Source organism: Chanos chanos, chromosome 10, assembly GCF_902362185.1.
Source record: "Chanos chanos chromosome 10, fChaCha1.1, whole genome shotgun sequence".
In the NCBI taxonomy this organism is placed as follows: Eukaryota; Metazoa; Chordata; class Actinopteri; order Gonorynchiformes; family Chanidae; genus Chanos; species Chanos chanos.
The window spans coordinates 5,328,171-5,355,840 of record NC_044504.1 but is presented as its reverse complement, the minus strand read 5'-3'; the positions used below and the strand labels follow the sequence as shown (position 1 = coordinate 5,355,840).

The window sequence follows — 27,670 nt, the reverse complement described above, 5'->3', positions numbered from 1 at the left end:
TTCATGAACAATACTCTGAACTGACCAAATCCCCAATGCACACAGGAAGGAGTGGAATTGATCCAAAAAAAAAATTTCACTTTCCACAGAAAGGTGGGCCTTAACAAAAAACCCTTAGATCCAGTAAACTGTGATAAACACATTTATATAATGCAATCTTCACATCACCTTGGGCCTTAGCTGCTCTTGTGTTAAAAACCACGAAGCCTAAAAACTCACAGGTGAACACACCTGACCAATGAATTTAAGAATTTCAGATGTTGATAAATCCTGGTTCTTCTTATATCGTACTCTTTCCTCTCGTTTTCTTAGCCTCTGGTGTAGAAAAAAAAAAAAAACAGGACTTGTAAAACTACATTCAAAGCAGACCTCACATTTGCATGTGGTTTGAGCATCCACGCCAAACCGCTCACTCAGGCTGTCTATCAAGCCTTGACAGGGCATGAGAAAAAGCAATGATTTAAAGGCTTTAGGGTAAACTGAACAAATTCTTAAGCTTGATTCATGTTGTTCGGGAAGCATGCAAACATGTGATTAAACCAAAATCTTAAAAAAAAAAAAAATTAAAAGTTCCTGCTGGTAGATTGAGTTACTGCTCCCTCACGTTTAAATGAAGCAGCCTCTGAAACGGGACATCGGCTGTGAATTCACATTTCAGTTCTCTCATAACAGCCACTGCATCTCTATTGTAGTCCATGCATGAAATTGGTATTAACACTGAATTTGAAATGCATATATTCAAGTCAACATCTCCATTGGGATGTGCCTGACATAGTAGGTGATGTTGAATATTATGTGTTTGATTTATTCATTTGTAACTGCTTGTTAAATGCCTTTGACAGTTTTAATCTAGGCACAGTTCTGTGGTACGCAGGCCTTGCCAAACTGCTCTGAGAAATGTCAAGGAAACTGTCCGCACTGTATTAATTTCCCACCGCTAATAATACATATGTCACGCGAGAGCCGTGTTTGATTTGTACTGACTTTGCAATACGTGTCCGAGCCACTACGTCCGCTTTCAGGAGGAAGAGAATGTGTCTGTACAGCAAATTTTTGTAAGGTATCGCAAGTGTTTTGGGGAACTTACCCCCCCCCCCCCAATAAAACAGAACCGGAGAGCGGCTTGTAACCGCTGGTTCAATATGAACTCCGCCTTGCATAACGGGAAACATTAGGTTATACGCGCTTTATTTGAACTGCTTCAAATTCAGTTTTACATCTCATGACAAACAAAACCAACAGAAGCTGGTAAGCTAATCAAAGTTGCTTCAGAAATGTTTTGTCATTCATAACGCAGGTTGCGCACAGTAGTCATTGCAATTAAATGTTGCAAGAATTTCAGGACTAAAGGGGGAACGCCACCACTAGTGCTCTCCCTCTCAAAAAAAAAGAAAAAAAAAAGGTTAGAAGAATGCAGCACAAGTCAAGACTCATTAAATCCACTTTCAGATTCAGGTTTGTCAATTTCCTCCGCTTTAGGCTAGCATACCAATCCCGTTAGTTATTCTGGGCACTGCGGATCAACGGTCTCCCCAAGGAATGTCGCTCACAGAGCCTCAACCATCGCCGGAGATGACCTATTACAGCATCAAATCCAACTCTAAAGTCATTTACGCTCGTTGGCTCTGAAACAGTTAATATCAACCAGATAAATTGTGAAAAATATGATGGTTTAACCGTGGGTAGTGGGTACTCATGGGTAAGATGCGTAATACACGTCCCTTCAAACGTTAATGTTTTCTTTAAGCGCCCATAATCCTAAACCTTTGAAATATGCATATTAGCATTTGGATTATCAACAAGTCATAACAAGGTTTCAGCTGTCACGTCCTTGACATCTCAAAGTAACCATGTATACTGGTATAAACCCATAGTCACCTTAGTTTTACTCCTCCTAATGACAGAACAGGTTGAGTTTTACCACTGTCTGACAATTTTAATGCTGCTAAGATTACGTAGGTGACGGGAGAAGGGGGGTGTAGTAACCAGGGTATTAACACTGCAAAGGCATCCAGTGGTTGTCTGATCTAACCATAAATGCCTCATGATGGATTCACATGCTGACTTTGTTTTTCATTAAAATGGGACTGACTGACCTGGGAGTTGCATGTTTTTAAATCTCAAGAGCTAAAATGCTTTTGGCGTTGATGTTGTTGACAGCAGGTCAAGTAACATCCATCCATTTAAGCCACGCTGAGGGAAACTTCCATGAGCAATATTCCCACCACAGGAACCGCTTTATATAACCATTGATTCAATATGCCTAAAAGTGGGAACCACTTGAGCAGTTCCTTAGTCAAATAAATATGTCCTGCTTTCAAGTTCCCCCCCCCCCCTCCCACTCTGGCATTGTCTATTGTCCTTATTCCCATCTCTCAACTTTCACTGTCTCTCTCTCTGTCTCCCTCTCTCTCTCTCTGTCTGTTTTTCCATTTCCTGGGAAGTTCATCTGAGGTCAGTGTCTCATGCTGCTTGGCTCTCATGACTCAGTGACTCCCTCACAGTTTTGAACTGGACTCAACCCAGAACACAGCCACTGAAAGCCACCAAACCATCAGGGTGCCACAGGAGCCAGAACAATGTTCCATTCTCTCTCTCTCTCTCTCTCTCTCCTTCTCTTTCTCTCTCTCTTCCAGTCTGCCCTCTTTTCAAATACAAACAACCCGGCAACAGCATGGAACTTCATCATGCAACACAGCATAGTACGGCACCTCACAAAATACCATCTCATAACACAGCCCCTTACAAGAGAGCACAGCACATCACAACACACCATCGCATAACACAGCACAAAACAGCACAGTACAGCACCCCACAACATACCATTCACAATACAACACAGCACTTCACAACATAGCATCTCACAACACAGCACATCACAACACAACAGCTCATAACATAGCACAACACAGCACAGAACAGCACCCCACAACATACCATTCACAACACACCATCGCATAACACAGCACATCACAACACAGCATCTCATAACACAGGATCTCACAACACAGCACAACACAGCACATCACAACACAGCATCTCATAACACAGCACAACACGGTACAATGAAGCACCTCACAACTCAACACACCACAGCACCTCACAATTCAACTCAACGCAGTACAACACCGCACTACACAGGACAGCACAGCTCAACACTACACAAAACCGCACAGCGCAATATGATGAAACACAGAACAGTACAGCAACCACACAACACACCCCAGAACAATCCAACACAACACAAAACAGCTTCACACAACACAAGACAACACAGCTCAACACAATACAACGCAGCACAGCACCAAACCTCATAACACAACTCAACACAACACAACAGAGCACAGTAAAACACACCATGGCACACCACAACACCTCATAACTCAAGCCGACTCAGCTCAGCACAGCACCTCCCAACTCAACTCAGTTCAACACAGCACAGAACAACACAACACAACAGACCTTGTTGATGGTAATGCTGTCTTAAAGTGGTACCAGGGCATATGCCTTTGCTAAGGTTCATTCACATCTTGGTCTTGGTATAGGACACAGGAGTACTTGTTCCAGTAAAAAATCCAAACATAAATGTATTCAAAACTTGAAGAGACAGGTCTGGTTTAACTTTTTAAAGGTTTGTTGCTGAGAGCTATCCTGGTAATCTGTAAGTCCTGTATTTTATGCACAAGAAAAGATTAATAGAAAACCAAAATACACTGTCAATCACCTGCAAACTTTGACCTAAACAAACACCCTGACAGAATGTTCTGATTATTCAAGAACACCCCCCCCCCCCTAACAAACACACACACATGTTACCAGCACACATACAACTCAAAGACTGCAGTAGTGCTAAATTATCTCAGACTGCACCTACATGTAAACTAATCTTAGATTATTCTTAAGACAAATGATAGACACTGAATATTGCTGTTACACTGGACCACATGTAAAAGGCTCCTTATCTTTCTGACATGCGTATGGAGTTGATTATAAATCCTGCAACATTCCCAAGTCGTCTGAGCTATTCAAGACAGAAAGAGATCTTCCAGCATGTCTTAATAACTTGAACAGAGAACATGACGTACGTTTTAGCAACATGTATCGACAGATTTTTTTTTTTTCCCGCTGAAAACACACACTGACAGGACTCAACAGATATCTGCAAATCTGAAAAATTAAAGCTTTTACCTTCGTAGGACGATGTTTCTGGGAGGAACCTGTGAATCTGTCAAATGCTGAAACACAGACTGAGCCCAGAGTGAGAGAAAAATAAAAAGATGGCTAGTTTGGGGGGGGGGGGGTGTTAGGGGGGTTGGGGATGGGGGTGTGGGAGTGAGCTCTGACTCCTGAGGGGAAGTCTGATTCACTGTTCAGGGTCGGAGTGTGACCAACAGTCGGTGAGTTTAGCTGCGTCACAGGGAGCATAGCAATACCTTTACTGACTGGGTATCACACACATGAATAATAGGGCCTCCTGGCGCAGCTGCATCAGGAGGACCACTTACTGAGCCAAGCATTTTTTTTCTCCTTGGATGTGACTTCGCCTCCACAACAGGGAACACTGTGAACTTCTAAAATGCAGTTATGATGTTCTTATTGCTGTGTTCGAAATGTCCACTCACTCACTATACAGTGCACTATATAGTGAGTGTTCAATGTAGAAAACAATATTTATGACTGAGTGAGTGAGTGGACAAGTGGATATTTCGCACACAGCATATAATCTGATTTAGGGGCTCGTGCTTGTTTTCAGCCAGGGCCTCTAATTGAGAATTAACATGTATGTGAGAAACAGGTGTGTATGCTTTTCAGACAATTGGTGACTTAAAGTGGGTGCAAAAAAAAAGAAAAGTGAAAAAAAGCAGGATTTCTGGCATTGTGGATCAGAATTGAACAGCTTTGTTTCAAAGGTTGTTGGTGAGCTAGGTAAACATGACCTCAGCTGCATTCTGATGAAGGTCTGTCGAAATGAATATATGCTGCCCCACAGGGACTAACCCTTATCAGATGCAGATATAATAAAGTGTCCTTTTGAAATTAGGAGTTAAACTGAAACCTAAAACTTGGTTTCAGGTGATGTGCCCTTTGCCGCTATGATAAGGGCTACATTCAGATGTTAACGTCCCTCTGAACTGTCAAAAGTGCCGGGACGTCAAGCACTAGTGCTGTGCGTGAGGACAGTGTTGTTTTCAGTGTTGATCTCAGAATTACCCAGAATTGCCTCTACGTGAGCCAACTGAGTGTAAATGTGTACCTCCGATTTCCCCTTTTAAAGGATGTGGTTTACACACACACGCAAAATCGACCACTCACACCACCTTCACGCCCTCTCAAAATACACAACAGTAACTTCTGAAGAACTCTGAAGTCTTGTTTTGGTCAGTCGACTTTCACCACACAACAAGTTAAGTTCGATGTCTTTGTGAAGACCATGTGCCATAGCCCACACATGCATTACGCCGTTAACGTCTGTGTTTGTAGTACGAATATTGGCAAGAAATGTGAAGCAATACGGGAAATGTATTCCAACTACGAATATTAATGTAGAGTTAAACAACTGATCAATTCCATTGGGCTGTATCATATATTTTAATAGGGTATGACACATCTCCTTACGTGTTTTTTTTTTTTTTTTTTACATTAATCAGAATTTGAAGAGCACTGATTTGCCGTACTTAATCAGAGCTAATGACCAATTGGCGCATCTACAAATGTATACAACAAACAACACACTCACCTGTGATCGTTTTTCTTAGGCTAACATGATGTGGTCTTCGCTAAAATGTAAATTTATAAAGCGATTTCGCAGTAAATGAAGATAGTCGGCGGCGGTGAAGCCGATATCTTCGCAAGGCTGGAAAGTATTTCAATCCCAAAATGAACGCAAAAGTGTAATGTACCAGTTAATAAACACAACGGTATCGTATGGCTCCATTTGTTATAGCTTCTACGTTGTCACAGGAATGCTTAAGCAAGTGTATGTTGCAATATCCTCCGAGAAACTTTGGAGCGAGTTCCTCAGGAGGACAGTTGTGCAATGCTTAGGGCGGAGAAGTCATTAACTGGGAGACTAAACGTTGCTCCGTTTCAATGGCTATTCAACACTATGTATAAATCAAATCAGATTTGCACCCCATCACCTCTGACAAAATTGACTGTAGGCTATTTGTGGTTGACCTTATGGTTAAACTGTTAGAGTGATCCGTCCACAAGCATCCGTCTTTATCGAAAATGTGAATACGTAGCGGAAAAACTCGTGAAGATTAATGTATTTCAGTGGAGAATTTGACAGAAACGATTGACACAACTGAACTGATCAGGAAAAAACCCCTCCGGTTCATAAGTGTGCTCCAAAGAAGCCAAAATAAAAAAAGTTCAAGTGGCCCTGAAAGCCCTTAAATTCTCTGAAAGGTTACATAACAGGATTGTTGCAGTTGCGTCAACCAGCTTCACTAATCTAACCAACCGTTAGTTTGTGACAGTTTCCGCCTTTCTAAAAATCTGACAGACATTTCAGAATGGCTCTCTAGATTTCCCATGCCGGTCGACAATAGCTTCCCTCTTAACCATGGGCACCAACAGTGAACACTCTTGTCACACAGATCCCCTCATCTCTCATTGTATCATTTAGCATTTGGCGCCCCCAGTGGTTGAATTATAACCTTTTCCCGTTTTATAAAACAAAATGATGGCACTGTTACGTGAAGGTATATGCAATTGTATCGATGACAATCTCACTCAGGTGTGGACAAAGTTCACAATTTATTTGATTAGAACACATTCACACCACAAACCTTAAACAGAGTTGATAACACTATTTTTACCTCGCATCTGTATAATGCTGCAGTTGCTACTTAATTGTTATGTATATTAGTTGTAATAATCATCTTATTATACTTTAATACATAGTTGAGTACATTAAACCAACGGTAGCAAAAAGAAAAAAATTGGAAGTACACAAAAGTACAGTATATTCCATATATTATTCAAATAAAAACAAAAAGTCTGCATAAAACACAGTTGTTTCTACTAGGCATATGCATATCTATACGAAAATGAAAAAGACAGGATTTCCATAAATATAAAGGAAAATCAATGACTTTTATTCAGAAACGAATAACTTCTACACAATTTCATATGTTGAGGAATATTGAAAAAGCTGCCTCTTATTGCATCTACAGTAAATGATTTCAGTGATTTGTAACAGACATTGTTAAAGTTGGCAGTCACACTGGGTCAGAGGAATATAATTCTGACCAGTCACATAATATACTGTTCAATATGTATAATACCTTTAAAACATGAAATACGCTGTACTAGTCATTTTTGAGTGATGTTCAGTAGCCTACTTGAAGTTCATTGGTCAACTGAATTAACGAATTAACAAGGATAGTCAAAATCCTGTAAATATCTAAATATAAATCCATGTCTAGAAGAGGAAGTTATGTTGTTTATAGTAGGTACAATTTTCTTACAATGTTACTCAGCTACTGTCCAACCAAGCTGCTCTATGACAATACATGTACAGTAAAAGTTTTTACCTAAAATAAAACAGCAAACATTTCAAATAAATTAAAAAAAAAAAATGGTTTCATCAAAACATTGAGAAGACACATAATCAGTTTGCTTGCAGTTCAAAGGTCGTTATATATAGGAGTGACAAATACAATAAAATACCCGGCTAAGTCATGTGACTTTATAATACATGTCAAATCAAAAAAATAATACTGATTCTCACTGTTTTCATTTGAATCAACCCTCTATGCGCCTTCTAACATTCTATTCTATTCTGTTCTGTTCTGTTCTGTTCTGCTCCATAAACTATACTAGGTAATGCTTCTCTGTTGTATAATATAATTGCGCTGAGCTGTGACTGTTGCCGGCTCAGAGGTGTAGCAGGGTGGGCGTCTAAAACAGGCTGTCATTTCGTGCCAGAATATAGTCTCCCTGCTTCTCTCTACGACGAGGTTTCAAATGATACAGGAACACACTGAGCACCAGCAGGAAACAGACGCTAGACACAATGCCTACTGTCAGCCATGTCAACACCGAGTCTAAAGAGAGAGGATAGAGAGAGAGAGAGAGAGAGAGAGAGAGGGAAGGATATGAGGTGAACATGGTGAGCTGTCCTTTGTTCTTGAATACATACCACAATATAGCAAATGTTGCTTTACTATTTGTACCTTCCGATTTCACCATGGTGACAACCTCATGTTTTCCCAACGGACTTTGAGTGACACAACTAAGCTCCACCCCTGTGTCCTCTTCAAGGACTTCCAGGAATACCAGCCACACCTCAACATTGCCACCTTTTACCCTGGAAGCAGAAACACAATGTTTACATGGGATCACTGAGGTGATTGAGGTAAATAAGTCTTATCTTTGCAAAGCTTTTTGTTTTTGATCCGTAATACCAGCACATCACTCCCTGATTGCAAATAAATATAGTATAGGTTACCGTCTTTCCCCCTGGAAGACACGCCCACCCAAGTCTGTCTCCTCAATCGACTGGCCATTGATGAGCCATGTGACCATGATAGAGTCAGCTGACTGCTTCCCAGGTGACACTGTGCAAGGAATCACCAGACTAGACCCTGTTTGCATTTGAAAGAAAGAAAGAAAGAAAGAAAGAAAGAAAGAAAGAAAGAAAGAAAGAAAGAAACAAACAAACAAACAAACAAACAAATAAACAAACAAACTCTTTCAATCCAGAAAACAGAATCCCACAAAACTATGAACACATACACTGACTGAGGACACACAGGGATCTCTGTTTACTTTCATTCTTAAAAGCCAGTATTATTCACAGGCACTGTAGAACATGCATATTTAAGTTGGAGGTAAAATAGTTCAAGGCAATTTAAATGAACTTATATGACCTTTATTGTTCTTTGAATGTTTAAATAAAAAGCTCACCAAGAGAGGTCTCTGAAAACGATCCATTCAGAGGGTAGACTATGCGAGGATAGAGTATATCTTCCGCTGGATGAAACACATGCAAACATTTTTTATAATGAGAGAACCTAAAAAAACCTTCTAGGCTGCAATGCATATTCAAACATTTATGACATGCAGGCTGAAACGGTAGACAGGTTAAAGTGTCATTTCTTTAGAAGCCAGCCAGCCACCAAATTCAGTAGAGCAACAGCCAATTAAATGTGAGCACATAATGCATAAATTAGCATATTTCCCAGCACTCCACTGACAACTGGCATGCAGGATAGATACATCCTCTGCTCCCTAATGTCTGTTTTACACTGAGTAGGTTAGACAATAGTTTCACTCACGTGTCAATGTGGTATGCACTTGTGCTGTACTGTGCATGGTGGTGGTGGCAGGCTTGTGTGTATGAGGAGCTGTGAGGGAGGAGTAAAAAGACAAAATGAATAAATATGAGATGAAACCGTAGACAAACGGAATGGAGGTGGTCTCAACTTTTTTCTGGATCAGTACTGAGAACATATAGCATACACTGCAGTGCAACAGTAGGTGCTGTGGGATTTGAAAACTACCTGGCACTTCCAGTTTCCAAATCCTGCTGATGTCATAAAGATTGTTGTTAATAAGCACACGGAGCCTGCAGGTGTAGAGGCCACTGTCTGCTGCAGAGAGATTTCTGATGATAAGTGTGTCATTTCCCTCCCTGTTATAGCGACCTCCACCAATGGGAAGCATAGTGTCGCTGGAATCCTGAAGTGATTACATGAAAGCCATATTAAAATATGACACAATGATCTGACACACACACACACACACACACACACACACACACCACACACCACACACACACACACACACACACACACACATATATCTATATATGTGTGTGTGTGTGTGTGTGTGTGTATGTGTGTGTAATTTTAATGCCTTCAGCATTGTTCTACAATGTAGAAAATAAAACATAATAAAAATAAAGAAAAACCGTTGAACTAGAAGGTGTGTCTGAACTGGTACTGTATGTGTGTATATGTATACACACACACACACAAACACACACATATACACAATATTTTCTTCGTTTAATTGGTGAACTCTCCTTCCTTCACACCAGACATCCTAATTTCTCGTGGTGACAACAGAAGACTGAGACCTGCCTTATACCAGCGAGGGTTTTCCATCCTGACGAAATCTTCCAGATCAGGACATTTCAACCAGGCATCAGAGCCAGCCTGTATGTGAGCAGGATATGAGATTATATTTATATCTGCTCGCTCAGTCTCGTAGACGTTTAAAGAGATCTGTCCGGTGAAGCAGATATCACCGCTCCTGCAGTCAAAAGAACATTTATCAGTGTCATTCCTGACTTACGATAAAAGTCATCGATGATTACAGGTTAGATCAATTTCAGGCATGAGAAATCACAAAGGAAGCATTTGGGACCTGGACAAGATGTGCAAATGTGTTTAACATGAAGGCGCTGAATGGGACAAAATTAAACCATGAAATGGTGTTTGAAACATTTAACAGACATATGTCACTCTCTGATGATCCTTTGCTGACATCATATCTAAAGTATGTTTGCCATCAAAACCTACGAATTCTGAGCAAATGACTGAACGTTCATCGTCCTGTAACAGGCCACTTTCTATTTACAACCTGGGAAGAATGGATGGAAAAATAGGAGATAAACACTCACCTGATGACACAGGTGTAGTTTCCTGAGTCTGAGGGAAGAGAACGGGGGAGCCAAACATCACACCATCGCAGAGAGACCCTATCAGTGGGCTGGATTCTTTTATGTCCCTCCCAGCCGCTATGAATGACACTGACCACGGTGCTGTTCTCTGACAGTCCTGCCCTTTTGATGGTGCGTTTCAGAAAGTTAAATCGGAGGACGACAACGTCACCCTGAACGAAGTACTGTCGGATTTCACGGTCCACCGCTTTGCAGTTGCCTGGACCATCCCAAAAGAAAACAAACAAACAAACAAACAAAAAAAAAAAGTAGACCGCGAAAATGAAAGACCAGTTATGTGCTGATTATATGTAACATGCAAAGTGCTCAGAAATCAGTGACACAGTGTTATTGTTATCCTTCAAATGTTCACAAGGTGGAGCCAATGAGCAATAATCACGTCCTGCTTTTTTACTGTGTGTAAATTGTTTTTTCGTATCTGAGTCAAATCCAGAGCCCAAGCCCAGAGTCCCTTGACCAACTGAATTATATGCTTAAAAAAAGAGAAGCGTAACAGCCACTGCAGGCGTCCTGAATGTTGAACGGTTGAAAATAACAGTATTTTTAAACTAGATGCATTCTTACACACACACGAATACATGATATTCATTCATATTAATACCCTCAAATGCATAAACACACACACTGCTGGCATCCTGTCTGACAAACATTCACATACATGTATGCACACGCATTCACCTTTCTCAGGTAGCGGGTTAGAGGTGACAGCCCTCAAGGTTAGCATGACAAGGCATGTCAGAAGACCGAGGGTTTTCTATGAAGAGGAAAAACACACACGCACACACACACACACACACACACACACACAAACATACACACACACCAACAATGAGCGTTATACATTCATCAAACCAGTCAAATGTTTACTACAAGACAAAAAGAAAACGTGATGCGTCTCAGAAATACATCTTCAGCTCTCTTTCATGGGATACATTTAGACTTTTCATGTGAACCAAACTCAGCCAAGCAATACAATACTTTTTATGAACTGCAACATCATGACAGTCATATTCCATTGGAATTCCCCCCATTCAGTGACCAATTCAAACGTTTTATGTTTATCTCAGCAGTACAATTTATAGCTTTTTTTTTCTTGGCACTGTTAATAATCAGTTGAACTGGTATTGAAAATTAATATGAAATATTACAACAATATATGATACTTGATATGACACACAATGACAAGCAATAGTATCCACGTACACACACACACACACACACACACACACATATATATATATATATATACATGCGCATATGTGTCTTTAAAAATTTTCCCCACTGTTTGTGTTAGTTGTAACATGTCTAAAGATTGTCATCAATTGCAATAACAGCTCTTACTACAAACACAGAGAGAATTACACAGCCTGTCAACGTATCAAAAGTTGTTTGGACGAAAGGTTGTTGTTTTGCCCATAAAATAAAAGTTATGAATTACTGTTTCCTCATGAATAAATTCCAATAGCTCAGCTACAGTTCACCCTTCACAAACTCAGTCCAAAGAAAGTGATCCAAAGCCAGAATTCAGCAACCATCAATATAAAGTCAATGTATTTTTCATGTCCATGTACAAAGGAAATCGAAGGCATTGTATTGACTTAACAAGCCTGTATGTTTCTGGCTTCGTGTGACCATTCTCATCATGCTTTTCACTCTCACACACAAGAGACTTTTAGAATGTCTCCATCACAATACATACATACATACATATACACACATACACACACACACACACACACACATGCACATATATATATATGTATATATATATATATATATATAACTTCAGAAAGATTAATTAAAAAATGAAATAAAAATCTCTCATCTAAATTGAAGGAATACAAAAAATGTGTTAAATTGTCTATAATTGATTTTTTTTTATGTCTATGTAGTACTCCATGCCACGTAATGCCCAGCATACGAGAACAGTACTGTGATATAATCCAGTTTTGGAATAGTATCTGGAGAAACACATAGAGGTACTCACCTGTGCCTTAACAGTCATGGCGTAGAGATGAACAGTAGTGTGATGAAGGAGAGATGGCAAGACAGAACACGAGAGAGAGAAAGAGAGAGACAGACAGACAGAGAGTGAGACGAAGAGAGACAGACAGGTGGGTTTTTATAGAGAGGGGATGGAGCACTGGATGAGAACGCGTGAAGACCAGAGTAGTTCCTTCCTTTTTCCTCTGGCAGTGATGCAGACTGCTATAGAGGGGAACCTTGCACCCACACTCTTAAAGCTTTCAGTGACAGTGGGAAATTCCTCTCATTTCTCAATCAGAAAGGACCAGATAGACTCACCTCTTTATGACACACAAAGTTAAATAACAAAACACACACACATACACACAAATATTGAACTGTACATAGTTTTTTGTTGATGTTGTTGTTTATGCAGGTTGTGTGAGCATCCAACTGGGTCCTTACTATTGGACATTACTTTATATACATACTTTATATTCATATATAAATATACAAACTATATATATATATATATATATATATATATATATTTAAACATATACACAAAATTTACAAAAGTACATTCACACACACACACATACACACACACACACACACACACACACACACACACACACACACACCCTGAATGACATCACTGACTGAAACAAACAGCGCAACAGATACTCCTCTGTGTAGCACCAACTGCCGTGTATTACCATTAAACAAAACAAACTTGATAAATATACAGTGGACAGCAGTTTTTTTTTTTCCTTTTTTAAGTCCCATTTAGTCTTTCCATGATATCATGTATTCTATTTACAAACACGTTACAGAACAAAAATCTATGTCTTAATATTTTTTTCAGTGAATCTGTGAGTATGTGCATTTTCTCACAAAATCTTTATGTGCTGTCGCAATAAAGAACATGTTGTCCTAAGAACAAACACACAGGGTATGTGCGCAAGTGTTGTAAAATAGATAAGTAGACTAAACAGGAGAAACTTTCGATGTCAAAGCTCCCTGATTTCAAAACAGCTCCGTAATTCAAGTGGATCTGAGAACATAAATACAAAAGTTGTGAAAATACTAAAGATATTGGGTTTGGAACAAATTATTCAAAATGTTTTATGTGAAATGTTTTGTTTGTGATTTTCCCAAATGTAGTTATGTAAAAAGACAAAAATGAATTTCGAATCTATCTGAAATTATGGTACAACAGAAGCTTTAATTGAAAATTGTGCAGTACAGATTGCTTAGCCATAAAACCATAAAATTACTTGGATACGAAACTCAAAACCTCCATAAAATCACATTGCTGACCTGTCTTTTTAAAATGCAAAACCAGGTTTCGTGCTGTATGTACAGTGTATTGGTTAGTGCATGAGCACATGTCTGTGTGTGTGCCTGTGTGTGTGTGTGTCTATTTGTACATGCTATCCTTGTGGGGACCACTTTGAGTTTTAGACCTTGGGAGTGAGGACATTTTGGGAAAGTGAGGATATTTTGGCCGGTCCTCACTTCTTCAAAGGGCTGTTTGAGGGTTAAGGGTTCAGGTTAGGGTTAGGGTAAGGGTTGGGGTTAGGCATTTAGTTGTGATGGTTCAGGTTACGGTAGGGGGCTAGGGAATGCATTATGTCAATGAGTGTCCTCACAAAGATAGTGCCCTGACACGTAGCTGTGTGTATTTATGTATCGTAAGCCTATTGGTTATTTGTGAAAGCATGCATTTAACTGAGTAGTGGTAGTGTGTGTGTGTGTGTGTGTGTGTATGTGTGTGTGTGTGTGTGTGTGTGTGCGCGCGCGCATATGTGCTTACGTACAGATACAACAACATATTTGCCCAGTGACTAAGTACGGTTGAAAGTTGTGAATACCCGCTGCATTTCCACCACTGTACTACCAACCAGAGGCAAGCACACGTACACACCCCTGACTCATTCTCCTTCAATCATATTACAGTTATCAACCTCGAAATATCACCCAGTGAGTCAGTATACGTGAGAGAAGTCACACAAACACAACACCTTTCACCAAATTTTGATGCGTTCTTTAAGCTTGTCGTGGTTATTATTTATTATTTTGCATTTTTGAGACGTGTTGTCATGTCATTGTGTATGCCATTCGTGAACGATTTCATCTGTAGAAATGTAAAGGTTCTGAGTTTGAAAAAATTTCAGTCCAGACTGTTTTTTAGAATGAAGATAAAATAAATAAATTCTTCAACGTGTTTTCAATCATACAATGATGCAAGAATGCTGAGTTTTCAATATGTTGTAGCTAGCTCTTTCCTTGCTAATTTTTTCCATTACTTTACACATGAGGCAAGCCTGTGATATAACACTAATACAGAATGGATAGTTTGCTAACTGACAGCTATTGAGTAAGTGTAAGCACGTTCATATACAGACACACACACACACACAGACATGGTTGCATTTAGTGGGAATTCTTTCATTATCTTGGCATTGGTTGCCTAACCATAGCATCATCCATGTGTTCAAAAACCAATTGCGATTGCGAACCGTTGTGTCACTGACTCACCGCACGCCACCCTCACATTCTAAAATTCTCATAAGAGATGGTGACGTGACATCATATTACAACTCATTCTAAAGTTCTGATGAGGAAGTCCCAGCTCTCTGACATCACCAGTTCAAGGTATTTGTTCCAACACATTTTGCTGAATCACATTAAATGTTTCAAATATGTGGTCATCCTGTATGCCCTATTTAGTTTTCTCTGACATAATTTTCTTCGTAGTGGAAACTGGCGTCAAGAGTCAGCCAAAAAAAAAAAAAGACAAAAAAGAAAAAAAAAAGAGAGAGAGAGAGAAAGAGAAGAAAGTGGGACCTGTGGTTAGGTGACCAATGCACTTCTACATTCACTTAAGTTAAAAGAACTTAACATATTCTTTTACAAGTTTGGTTTAATCATTTTACCAACAAATGGCCCACAGGTTTTTACAAGGCCTCATGTGTTTGCTTACTGCTTAGTAGCATCTATAACCTTCAGGTGTCAATGCTCACTTTCAGCCCTACTGACTTCGTTGACTGACCTGTTTATTGCCAACCGTGCCGTTAAGAGCCGCACTGTGGAGAAAGAGCCATTGAAATAGCCCCTCAGCGTCTAGCAATTGTAGACTGCATTTTACCGTAGGTTTAACTGCGAGAATCACTGGGTAAGGGGGCTGGGCAAAACAAAACAAACACACAAACAAACAAACAAACAAAAAACACATCTGCATTGTTTAGTACTTTTCAAGTCTCGGGGAGTGTCAACACAGCCCCTACAACATACCCACTTCTCACCTGCCGCAAATCCGATGGTAAGAAAAACAGAGGAGGGGAAGACTACGAATTAGCCTTAGACATACTTATACTTGATTATGAGTTTGCATAAAAATACGAGGGATCGAAAACTGGAGATAACATAGCGCATTACCGTTTCAGAAGCAATAAACTGGTGGGAAGGAAATATTTCCTCTGCGTCTCTATGACATAATACTCTTTTTAAGTAGCCTACGATTGCTAATGTAACTTTACTCGTTCTCTGTAAACATCTCCGAGACCTCTCTAGGAAATGTCATTGCACGTGCACCCTCTTATCGGATTTGAGGTTAACTGATAGTCGTGCAGATTTCATTTTGACAGAAATTCCAAGTTTCTGCTCAAAACATCTTATTAAGACATCGCTCTCCGTTATTTTTCTAGAACTAGTACTTAAGTGCATGGAAGGGAAGATTATGCAAGTAGAGGAAGCACGAAGAGGTCAGCAACACACCGTGTCAGTTCAAGTGTCAAAAAAGCAGAGCTTGACTTCGACTGATTCTTTTTTTACCTCACTCTTGGAAAAAGCCAATTTGGTCAAATCATTAGAAATGCTTTAGAACATTTATATCATTATATTCAGCTCGTACTGTGAAGATTCGGAAAATATTTTCCTATCTCCAGCATCAAATTCTTTGAACCTTCCTTTGCAACAATAATTAAAAAGTAAAATTGAAGAGAGACTTGCTTGTCGTCAGTCTTGCTCAATGCTAAAGATGAAATAAAAATCGTTATCAGACGCATCAGGTCTTTAAATTACCTTAGAGTTTATTTTTTAAAGAAAAAACAAAGGACCTTCAGGAAAAAAATACAGGACTTCCTGCCATACACAGAGAGAACATACGTGTGCCAATACTGAAATACAGACAACCAGTCCACCGGGAGCATTTTTGCGTCGCCATCCACCACTCTGTGACAACGCTATACATGTGATTTTCATTTCAAATGACCAAGTAGAGAATTAATAAGGGAAATAATAGCTCAATACAAAAAAGCAGAGAAAACCAAAACAAAAACAAAAAAAGCAAAGGATTTATCTTAACATAAAACATAAATATGCTGCACATTAGAGTAATAAAACATCGCTTCTGTAAACATTTTCTCAATATAAGGTGAGCATTACAATATTAGTTCCCTATAGTTGTATAATAACTGCAAGGCTCTTTGAAAATCAGTTACAGAAACCAGTGAAACTAAGTCTCTTACCTACATCTAGAACTTAAGAGGAAAAAACCCCCACTATGCTTCAAGTGAGAATTTAAAAACAAAAGAAAAAAAAAACTCCAAATGCAATGTCATCTCATGTAGTGGTTTCAAAACCTCAATGTGTACATTTATTTATTTATTTATTTAAATTGTCACCAACTCAGCGAGATTCACCTTTTAGTTCCATTTTTTTTTCTTTAGTAAAAACAGCTAGAGGTTGCTTTTCACAAAGTTAGAATTGTTCACTTGAGCTCCACAATATTTCTCCAATAACAATAATTACCATAATTAGAATTATAGTGAAGAATGTCAACGGTGGGGGAAAAAAGAAACCTGAAACACTGAAACATCTAGATCGAGAGACGGAAAGAGAGGTGGAGGGATGGGGTGGGTGAAGGGGGCATCTGACGGGACTGGCTGGACCCACGGCCAGAGAGTGATACTGGGCATGAACAAGACCATTAAGTTCCCCTGATAAGTACTAATAACAGTGCCCTTTAAGAAGTATGCAGATGTCAGAATGAGAGAGAGGGAGAGAGAGAGAGAAAGAGAGAGAGAGAGAGAGAGAGAGAGATAGAGATAGTCTGAAAAAACATAAAAAATTAAAGGGAGCAGGTACAGGAACAGGAGAGAGACAAACCTCTCCTCTGGACTTTGGGGATTTAAGTTTTCTGTCCAGATAATAGGCTAGTAAAAGTGTGTGTGTGTGTGTGTGTGTGCGCGCGCATCTGTCTGTGTCTGTGTGTGCTTGTGTGTGAGAGAAAAAGAGTGTGAGTATGTGTATTCATCACAGCACTGCCTTCTGTCATAATATATACAAACCTTAACCCAATTCAGTGTACCTGTCACATTTCCATAAAATCAAACACAGAAAGGCTTTTTTTTTTAATCATGTCTCACAAATATCTCTGAGGAAAGTTTCTACCTACTTCTAGCGGCACTGCATCAGAACAGAGACAGGCAGTCATTCAGTGACACAGACAGGTTTAGCACAAGACTACCCCAGAAAAGTCACAAGAAGAAACCATTTTGCCCAAAAAACAGGTTGATTCCATCGTCAAAATTCACAAAACTACTTCTGGAATCATCTCGGCTTTGGCTCTACAGAGGCCAGTCTGTAGTTCATTCGAGAGGAGGAAACGGAGAGAGAGAAAGAGAGAAAAACAGATAGGAAAAAAACTGTGTTGTACTGTACTGTCTTGCCCTCAGTTGAGAGGCTGAAATGCAATTTCAAAATAAAAGTCCCAAGCTGCAAAGTCCTCACTTAGTCCCAAGTAAGCCAGTGATTAAACAAACCCATTGTCTCACTGTTATCAGGAGACATGCTGAAGTCTAAAGCCCTGTAGAAACGTATTGAGATTCTGATTCAGCCGTCATCATGGCAACTGACAGACTCTGTAACCTCGCAGGTGCTCTGGTGACACTCAAAGAACATTACATAAGAAACTTTTAAAACAAACAAACAAACAAACAAAAATGTAGTTTTATATGTAACACTTCCAGACCTTCACAGGGAAGAGAGAAAAATCTTACAGCGCAGTTTCCCTTACGAAGTGAAACCCAGCAAGTTTGTGTGAAGTCTCCTATATATATATCTATATATATATCACAATTGTGTCAGACAGGAAATTGAAAAAAAAAATCTCCAAATTCTTCATACAGAAAGAACAGATCCAAAGAAGTTCAACTGCTTTCGCTTGAATATACTTTTTTTTTCCTTCTTGTTTAGGGTAGGGATGACAAAGTAGGTTCATGCCATTGGAGTTTCACACTACATTCTTGACAGACTTAGTGCATAAAAAAATGGAAAACAACGGAAAACCAACAAAACTTCACCAGATTTACAGGCAGCAAAAAACACTCTCAGAACAGAACTTCTAGACGGGTGTGAGACGGGCCGCTTCATAAAAATAAAATAAAATAAAATAAAATAAAACAAAATAAAAAAGCAATTGTTCAGTTGCGATACATCTGGTTTCTGACATGACATAGCTCTACATTTTCGTTTCCTGTGTCACATGTTCACAGTTGGAGTATAGTTCCAGGCAAAGCTGGTTAAAAAGTCTGAGCAGAACAGACTGCAAAACACAACTGCAACCGTGAATGAGAACATGACCACACCCTCAAAGTTCTAGCCACACCTTAAAGGTGGGGAGGAAGCAGGTTCAGTCAGTAATATGCAGATGTGTCTGCTTGCCGTTACCAATTATGACTGCCTTGTAGAAGTCTAACGTATCAAAGAAAGAGGACAATATTGTGATCTTTCAAAATGCAACAAAAAAAAGTAAAACAGTATGCTGTAATCCACACTTAATTTACACTTAATTTTAGTGAATAATCATAATAATAATAACAATAATAATTAGAATAGTCATCATCATTTGAAAAAAATACTCTCTCAAAGTCCACCTTTCCACTTGAACCTTTTCCCCATACATACAGTCCTACACACAAAGTTAATACTCGACTTTCTTAGGTAACTATTCCGCCAGGTACGTACGCATTCACAAAAAACATTTAAAAAAAGAAAAAGGACAAAGCTTTCAAGACCAACTCTGCTTTCCACTGCTGCCTTGACAACTCACTTTCGCATAAAATCCTGCCTCTATTTCTGATTGACTGAGAAACTATCTCACCTAGCCAATCAGTCAAGCAGGGGTTCTACAGAAAGACAATTACACAGACTAGCAATAATACTGTAAGCTCAAGCTCCTCCCCTTTACAGAGGGCAGAGACAGACAGAGAGACAGAGAGACAGAGAGAGAGAGAGGGAGAGAGAGAAAGAAAGAGAGAGGACTGAACCAGCTTCAGTTCCCTTTCAAACATTTTACTGATTTTTGTGTCTTTTGTCATTCAGTTAAGGGTTTTTTTTTTTTTTTTGTATTGTTTTGTCTTTGTGTAGTCTCTCAGTCTCAGTTTCACTATCAGCACGTGGACTGCCGTTGGTTTGGTGCAATAGCTGCTCTTAGCAGCTTGAATCTCCAGTTGTAGCTCAGATTCATTGGTGTCAGATTCCATTTCGTTTCACGTCGTCATGGTGAAGTAGCAAAAGTGGGCGTGTCACTTCCACGTGGGCGGAGCCTTTTACCAGCTGAGTAGGGAAGTACGGCCCAGAGTCATGAAATAGACCTGGCTGGATCCCCCAGATCGCACCGATGCAAAGAATACCTGTCAGGACACACACACACACACACACACACACAAACACACACACATGTAACATAGCCCAAAAGACAGTGAAACATCATGTCGAACGTGTCAAACTTGAAGAAGCTAAGGACTTAGCAGGTTGTTCATAGTGGACATGTTTTCACATCCTAGGGCTAACTTATTCCAAAACGACCTCTAGCATGAATGAGTCTGTGGTCACGTGATCATCACCCTGTTTCCTCCCCTGGATACAAAGCGAATAAAACTGACCATAACGTAAGCTGGACAGAACACAAGCTGTGCTATGTAAGGACTCCTGACTTCTTACCGACTCAGAAGGGAGCAATGCGCTATTGTCACGTGATTCCCGTCATTTCCGTCGTGTTGCACTCTTAAGTTGTCATGGTCATATGTACGGTATATGTGATTCCTATTACGCGGTGGGGGTACTGTGTCGTGCGTAGATTGTGTGTGTGTCTACCCACCTTGTCATTTCTCTCACACAGGAACTTCAGTCTCTGTGCTCTCTTATGCATGAAGACTCCGTCCAGGTGGCCCGTCTCCACGGAGCGGATCTCTATAGCTTTCTCTCCCCAGCCCATGATCTGGTTGGAGCGGATATACGCTGCACAGACACACAGACAGACACACTGCGTCCTCAGGACGTTTACAAGCACACGCTAAAGACTACACTGCTCAGCTCAGGTCCCTCAGCACTTCAATAACAGACTGTTTTATATATTCTGGACGAACGTTAGGTGTCTTTGATGTGATTGCATTTGTGTGTGAGTGTTATGTGTGTGTGTGTGACTGTGCCTGTGTGTCTCTATGTGTGCCTCTGTGTGTGTGTGTGTGTGTGTGTGTGTGTGTGTGTGTGACATACCCACAGACGTGGGCATTTCACCCCACTGCAGCACCACGTCTTTGGTGATGCGACCGTAGGTGTTGACATAAACACCCTCGTCCTCGTAGCACACCAGCAGCTCTATACCGTCAGTGTTTGGCAAAATAATGATAGCATGGGACTGAATACTGGTCTGGATCTACAGAACGAGAGAGAGAGAGAGGGAGAGAAAGAGAGAAATGGACAAAAACAAAAAAGAGGAAGCAAGAAAGATAGAAGTGGGTTTAGCAGATACAAACTGATGAGAAACAGTAAAGAGACCGGGGTATACAGAAAGACACAAAAAAAAAATTAAAAAGCAGAAGAGGAAAAAGATTGAGGTTTCCAAAACGTGTGAGTGGAAATCCACACACTCGGACCATAAAAAACAGCTCAAGTGATAGGGGGTAGATGGAGGCTGTCGGCTACACATACGTGAGTGGGAAGGTAGATGTCATACACAGCCCCCGAGTCCACATCCACAGCATGGAATCCTGAGCAGGAGCCATAGATGACCTTTAACCTCTGACCCTCCTCCACCGTGAGGTCAACCAGCAGGGGCTTGTGCACAAGGTCGCCAAACGACTAGGAGAAAGTGGGGGGGTTACAATTCACTCCGGTGGAAATGTACACTTTTGCATAATGACATTGTGGTTACTATGCAGCTTCTTCCAGTAAACTCCTAACCAAGGCTTCAAAGGTCTACAAGCAAATCAGATCCTTTATTTACTCTGAGATATACAGACACAAACAAAAAGGTTCATCCAGGAATGTGCAGAGCCTCATTCAGTGGTTCTACAGAAACCTCATGAGTGGGGGGGGGGGTTTACGACTCACCTTAAAAGCCATGAACTTATGGTAGGGCTTTGGTGCCCAAGCATAGACCTCCACTGAGTTTTTCAGGGCAAGGACCAGAAACTTAATCCTCTCGTATTTCACTGCAAATAAAACAGAGGAGGGGAAAAGTTTCAGTGTAACACCCATAACATATTTGCTCTTTCTCCTTTATTAACTCTACTTTCGCCTCTTCCTTGACAAGTGACCGTTTCAGAAGGTCGACAGAAAAAAACGTTAAACGGCCAGGGCCTCAGAGAGCTCAAAACCCGACCGACAGTGTCTGTCCACTATGTTTTTATTCAGATTATGGATTTAATGTAAACACACTGTGGATTACTGATTTATTAGTACTGTTGCTTCCGTATGTGAGGAGGCGGTCATTTCCAGTCAAGCAGGAAACGTCTGCGTGTACGTCTGGGTGTAGTTTCCAAAAGAAAAGCCCTAAAGTTCATTCCACAGCGTGCTAACACAAACAGCGTGGAGTACCAGGGCTATTTTCATCCAGTGCACGTGTAGTTCCGCTGGTGTCATCTCGTGAATTGAAAACGTGGGTCATGGTTCAGAACTCTAGACAAAGTCTTTTCCTCATTTACCACAAATTGGATTTTCCCCACCGTTTCTCGCTTTACCCATCCAGTAGTATTTGTTTAATATCTGTTTAATATCCGATATGTTCTCCATCAGAGAACTTCATGTTAAACGCATTTTTAGAACAGGGAGACAGAGGAGGGGCTTGCTAGCAGTGGTTAGCCCTGTTGCGTCACAGCAAGAAGCTCCTGGGTTGGAATAACGGCTGCCGCAGATCCTTTCCGAGTGGAGTTTGCGTGTTCTCCCCGCGTTTGCGTGAGTTTCCGCTGGGTCCTCTGGTCTCCTCTCATCATCATAGACATGTATGTTAGGGTTAATACTCCTGTCGGTGACCTTGACCAAGGCACTGGCAAAAAGAACCGGAGTCTGTCCCCGTGCACGGCACTGCAGCTGCCCACTGCTCCCAGTGTGTGTACGCGCACTGCTCCTGCTCATTTGTATATGATGCAGAGGTTAATGTATATAAACGCAGAGGTTAAATGTGACTGCTCCTAGTGTGTGTGTGATCAATAGAGGACTGCTACTACTTCTACTTCTTCTTCCTCTTCTTCTTCTTCCTCTTCTTCTTCTTCTTCAATAGTGTCTTAGTATTGCCAATATAGCTGACACAGCAAATTGACAACCAAGGACTTTTACCATTTTTGAGAATCTCTGCTTCGAAAAAAAAAGGTTCTTACATTTTTTTCTGCATCCTGTTGTTATGACACCATTGGAATGTCCAGCTCTGTGGAACGTACAAGACGTGGAACGTACCAACTTTGTAATGAACACATCCCTCCAGATCTCCCACAGTGGTCCAGCCCTGTTTTTTCTCCACCTCAGGGTCGTTGTGTAAGATTTTATTCCTCAACCAGGACAGGTAGTATACACGCAGTTTATTCTTCTTCCCTGAGAGAGGAAGAGACCAAAAAAAAAAGAGAAATCAATCGTTACAAATATCTCCACCTCCTAACTTTACGTGATTACTGCTCCGTATAAGAGCAACTGCCAACTGAATAAGTGTAATTACTTGATTAGGTACTAATTGCGTAATAAACAAACACAATAAAATGAATGAACGAGGAAACAGGAAAAGGAACAGAAGGAAATGAAGGCAGTTGTGTTGTGCTCATGTTGTAACATTGTTGTGTAATTATTGCACTAGCTAGACTGTTTTGGGGGTTCGTGAATGGAGTAATTGTCTGAGTAATTTGTTTTTGGACTTTGGTAAAGGGATTTGCCCAGTACAACATGACAATCAATAATATGTCAACAAATACACTGACAGGGCCAAACATATATTCCTATGAAACATTTTATGTATCTCTTCATTGCATTATACATTTCATTGCCGTGGTGATCTTCATATGAAATTAATATATTTATTCCAAGACAGGATATAAGTCCACTTTTTACTCAGCACTGACCGGAACAACCTCCTGGAACTGAACTTGCTTTCTCGGGAGATTCTGTGGTCATCGCTCGTAACGTAAATAGAATCTGATTCGGTTTGAATACGTTCTTGAGTGTCACGGAAACATTTTGTCAAATGTAACATGAACCATACGCTCGTCACGTCACGGTCCCAATACAATGCAACACACATTTTTACCCAATTTCCTCTTTTCGTTGCTGAGCTGTTGCGATATCCATAGCGACGCTTCCTGAAGTCTCATCTGAGATGGAATCGTACACACGTTCTCAAAGCGAAACAGAGAAGTCTGCAAATGCTAACATAGCACTAAAAATGACAGCTCCGTGTGTGTGTGTGTGTGTGTGTGTGTGTGTGAGAGAGAGAGAGAGAGAGAGAGAGAGAGAGAGAGAGAGAGAGGAACATTTATCTGTGTAGGAGAGAGGATGTCAGTTGGAGACTGAAATATGAGGGCCTCTTTCATCTAACACATGGGCCAGTTGACTCAGTGTCACTTCAACGGAAATACACGTGTGCAACAGAATTTCACCAGAAACATATATCGCACAGAACAAATATACTAGTTGAAGCGTTGACTCGCATGCCGTGCATTACTGGGTACAGTCCATGTCAGCCGGTGGTGCAGGTGTGTGACAGAGGGCTCTTTTACGTGAAAATGGAACGATCGGCTGTTACTAGCCAGAACTAGTAAAAGATAAAACAGTATGGTAGAGTGTGAATTTGTGTTTTGTGATTGTGTATATGTACAGGAGGGGATAATTAATGGCTATCGTATTGTTAACTTAACGGAATGAATGTGGTATGTTCTGGGGGAGGGGCTTATGAGTGAAAAGAGGGTTTCAGTCATTGTATGCTGAGGGAGTCAGGAGAACAGAGAGTAGCTGTTGAGTGGTGAATTGAATTTAGTGAGAATTGAGAGTAGCGATTTGTTTGTTTATTTGTTTATCTATATATTTTTTGTTTGTTTGTTTGTTTTTTCTTGTAAATATATATATACATATTCTTTCACTGTAAATATTTGCCGTTTTGGACATTTTTTTCACTTTTCTTCACTTTGGTTGGGTCTGTTTTTTTTTTTGCACTGTAAATAAAACACCTTGCACTTACGTGCTATTTGTGGCGGAGCCATTTTTTTATGTTTGTTTTGGTGCGTTTTGGGCAACCCGAACCCCTGTTCGGCTTCACCCTGCCACAAGGTGAGTTACCTGAAATTGTGACCAAGACGTTGAGTCCCTCCAGGACATCCATCTGTTGGAAGCGTCTGCGGTTGATGAGAGGGTAGACCTTCCCCTGTCCGCTGCGGTCAAGCAACATCAAGCCGCTCTCTGTACCCACCAACAGATTCACACCTAGGATGAAGACAGGGAGGGGGAAAAGACAGAGAGAGAGTGAGAGAGAGAGAGAGAGAGAGAGAGAGAGAGGGAGTGGAAGAGAGAGAAATGGTAGGATAAAGAGACAGACAGAGAGTATTTAATCTACGAATCTCTTCTCTGCAGCATCCAACCTCAGAAATGATTTAATCTATGAATCTCTTCTCTGCAGTATCAAACCCCAAGCTGTCACACGTGCAAGTCCAAATAACACCTTGTAAAGACTCTATGAGATATTACCCAGAACTAAAAATAGTTGACATCAGTAAACTAATATGTTCTTATTTCTTTTCAGTCAACTGAGTGAAACGACCAGTCAGACTCACCCCACAGGGCTGCACACAGGATCTCAGAGTTAAACCTCTTCTTGTATTTGCGGATTTCTGGCGTGTCGCTCTGTGGTCGAGTGTTAACAGGGTTGACGTTGACCACCGAGCCCTTACGGGATGCATCCTGTCTCAGAGCCTCCTGCAGACGGGCGTCATTACTGTAACCTGGGCCATGCAGAGGACAAGGGTCAGGAGTCGAGATCAACAAACAGAGTGAGAGATTCAGTTCAGTTTCAGTTTTATTAGTTATGTGCAGGTTAACACAGGGGTCAATGGTACACTGAAATGTGTTGGACGAGAAGAACAGCTCAACTCAGCAATGAGAGAGAGAGAGAGATGTAGTCAGGGGTCAAGGGTCAAAGTGTCATATTTCCAAGAAGCATCTGAAGAACATCTGAGAAAAGAGAAGCTGTTCTGTGTGACTAAGATATGAAAGATAGAAAAACACAAGCGTGGGTCTCATTTATGACAAAAAGGGTAGAGTAAGGTCAGTTAATATCAAACCCCAGTGGTGCTTCCTTTAGAAGTAAGTTACGAGGCTCCGCCGTCAGTAGTTGGATTGAATGGAGTGAGTGGCACCTCTGCTCACCACTGAGGAGGCTGGGGGCGTTTCCATGGCAACGGGTGGGCGGGGAAAAGACTTACCTACGTTGTTGAGGGCGCTGCCAGTGGACGGAGAGATCTGAAGGAGGCGGGGATCGATGAAAGGAGTGAAAGATGAGGAAGACTTGTGCTTCTGCATGGTGGCGGACTGCGACTGAAGTATGAGAAAAAGTGTGAGAAACGCAAATGCAAACGCAGTTACACACACACACACACACACACACACACAATTACACAAACACCTCATTCGTTCTTATATCTCTCTTCACACGACTAGCTCCTTACTGAGTGGTATTTACCAAATGATTAATTCAAATGATCTTTATGTAATTTTTCTCAGACGTAATGTTTAATATATCATTTCGTCATTGAGTCTATCTGAGTCTATTGTTTCTGTTACTTCAAAAATGCCCCCCCCCTAACAACCCCGTCACTTAATCAGTCACTAAAGCATCACGCGTATCAACAGAGAACTTACTTTTATGCCTACGTTTCTCATAGCTACATAAGACTGACAAGTTTGAGGGAAAAGAAATGTTTACAATGTTACATCACACTGCTATGATAATTAAATATCAAATAACAGAATTAAATGAACTTGAATTAAATTAAAATTAAAATGAGATAATTAAACATCCAATAAAATTAAAAAATGATAAATAATATTAAACAATTTAAACATAGAAATAGAATAATTACAGTAAATCATTTATAATATCAATCAAAATGAATATTAATACTATTATTATTATTAAAGATAATAATAATAATAATAATAATAAGTGCACACACATACACACAGAGGAAGAAAGGAAATAAAGAGAACACTCAGACTGATGGAAGATTTGATGGTGGTTGGGGGGAGGACAAAAAATGAAAGACTGTCAGGAAAAAGGAAAACGTGAGGGAAGTGCCAGTGGTATAAAGGAACCGTAAGTACAAATGAATGTATATATGGTCATAAAAAGGACTGGCAGAGTGGAGAGACTCATTCTCTGACTGCAGTCTGCAGTCTGTCGCCGTCGTATTAACCACTGTCCAAGGCAGACAAGCACAGTGTCACTGCAAGAGCCGCATTTTTTGGGGGGGGAGGGGATTCAAAACAAAACAAAAAGTCCTGCGGGTAACCGGGTTTGTCGTTGTTTTCCTGGACAAAAAGTCCTGTGTGTAACCGGGTTTGTCGTTGTTTTCCTGGACGGACGCAGCAGTTAAAATGAGGAGCCCACCACCATCAGAACCATTCCGTACATACAAGCCACACTAAACAAAACGGGCCATCAGTTAGTTGGCTAAAAGAGAGAGA

The 27,670-nt window shown here is 40.5% G+C and overlaps 3 protein-coding genes across 5 annotated transcripts in view; all 3 read right to left on the bottom strand.

Moving 5' to 3' along the window:
* zmp:0000000936 (interleukin-1 receptor type 1) overlaps nucleotides 1–4,254 on the bottom strand; it is a 17,345-nt gene extending 13,091 nt beyond the window's left edge. Inside the window, exon 1 of one of the 2 annotated variants that reach the window (XM_030787653.1) lies at nucleotides 4,189–4,254. The gene's annotated coding sequence lies outside the window, so the exon portion shown is untranslated. Of the gene's footprint in view, nucleotides 1–3,462; nucleotides 3,646–4,188 lie in introns of those variants that run through there. The other variant, XM_030787654.1, reaches the window with a different exon arrangement.
* Nucleotides 4,255–7,908: 3,654 nt separating this feature from the next.
* Nucleotides 7,909–12,701, bottom strand: LOC115822688 (interleukin-1 receptor type 2). The gene is made up of 7 exons (XM_030786601.1): nucleotides 12,680–12,701; nucleotides 10,637–10,664; nucleotides 10,095–10,266; nucleotides 9,513–9,690; nucleotides 8,459–8,567; nucleotides 8,184–8,317; nucleotides 7,909–8,054 (listed from the first exon to the last, which is right to left on the bottom strand). Exons 1-7 carry the CDS (start codon nucleotides 12,699–12,701, stop codon nucleotides 7,909–7,911), a joined length of 789 nt encoding a protein of 262 aa, XP_030642461.1.
* A 7,579-nt stretch (nucleotides 12,702–20,280) lies between these two features.
* The window catches only part of LOC115822114 (mitogen-activated protein kinase kinase kinase kinase 4-like), a 50,043-nt gene continuing 42,653 nt past the window's right edge, over nucleotides 20,281–27,670 (bottom strand). For both annotated transcript variants that reach the window (XM_030785780.1, XM_030785781.1), the window contains 9 exons: nucleotides 26,410–26,515; nucleotides 25,762–25,929; nucleotides 25,271–25,414; nucleotides 23,408–23,542; nucleotides 22,067–22,167; nucleotides 21,665–21,814; nucleotides 21,230–21,389; nucleotides 20,832–20,971; nucleotides 20,281–20,364 (listed from right to left, as the gene is read on the bottom strand). In XM_030785780.1, coding sequence (XP_030641640.1) covers nucleotides 20,281–20,364; nucleotides 20,832–20,971; nucleotides 21,230–21,389; nucleotides 21,665–21,814; nucleotides 22,067–22,167; nucleotides 23,408–23,542; nucleotides 25,271–25,414; nucleotides 25,762–25,929; nucleotides 26,410–26,515 — 1,188 coding nt within the window. The remainder of the gene's footprint in view (nucleotides 20,365–20,831; nucleotides 20,972–21,229; nucleotides 21,390–21,664; nucleotides 21,815–22,066; nucleotides 22,168–23,407; nucleotides 23,543–25,270; nucleotides 25,415–25,761; nucleotides 25,930–26,409; nucleotides 26,516–27,670) is intronic.

What these genes read in the sequence shown, in the direction of transcription:
- LOC115822688 (XM_030786601.1), bottom strand. Translation starts at nt 12,701, where the DNA reads ATGACTGTTAAGGCACAGGTGA. An exon ending in TTGGAAACTGGAAGTGCCAG is followed by an intron (nt 8,568 to 9,512) that starts GTAGTTTTCAAA and finishes TTCCTTGCACAG; the next exon opens with TGTCACCTGGGAAGCAGTCA. An exon ending in CACCATGGTGAAATCGGAAG is followed by an intron (nt 8,055 to 8,183) that starts GTACAAATAGTA and finishes CTCTCTCTTTAG; the next exon opens with ACTCGGTGTTGACATGGCTG.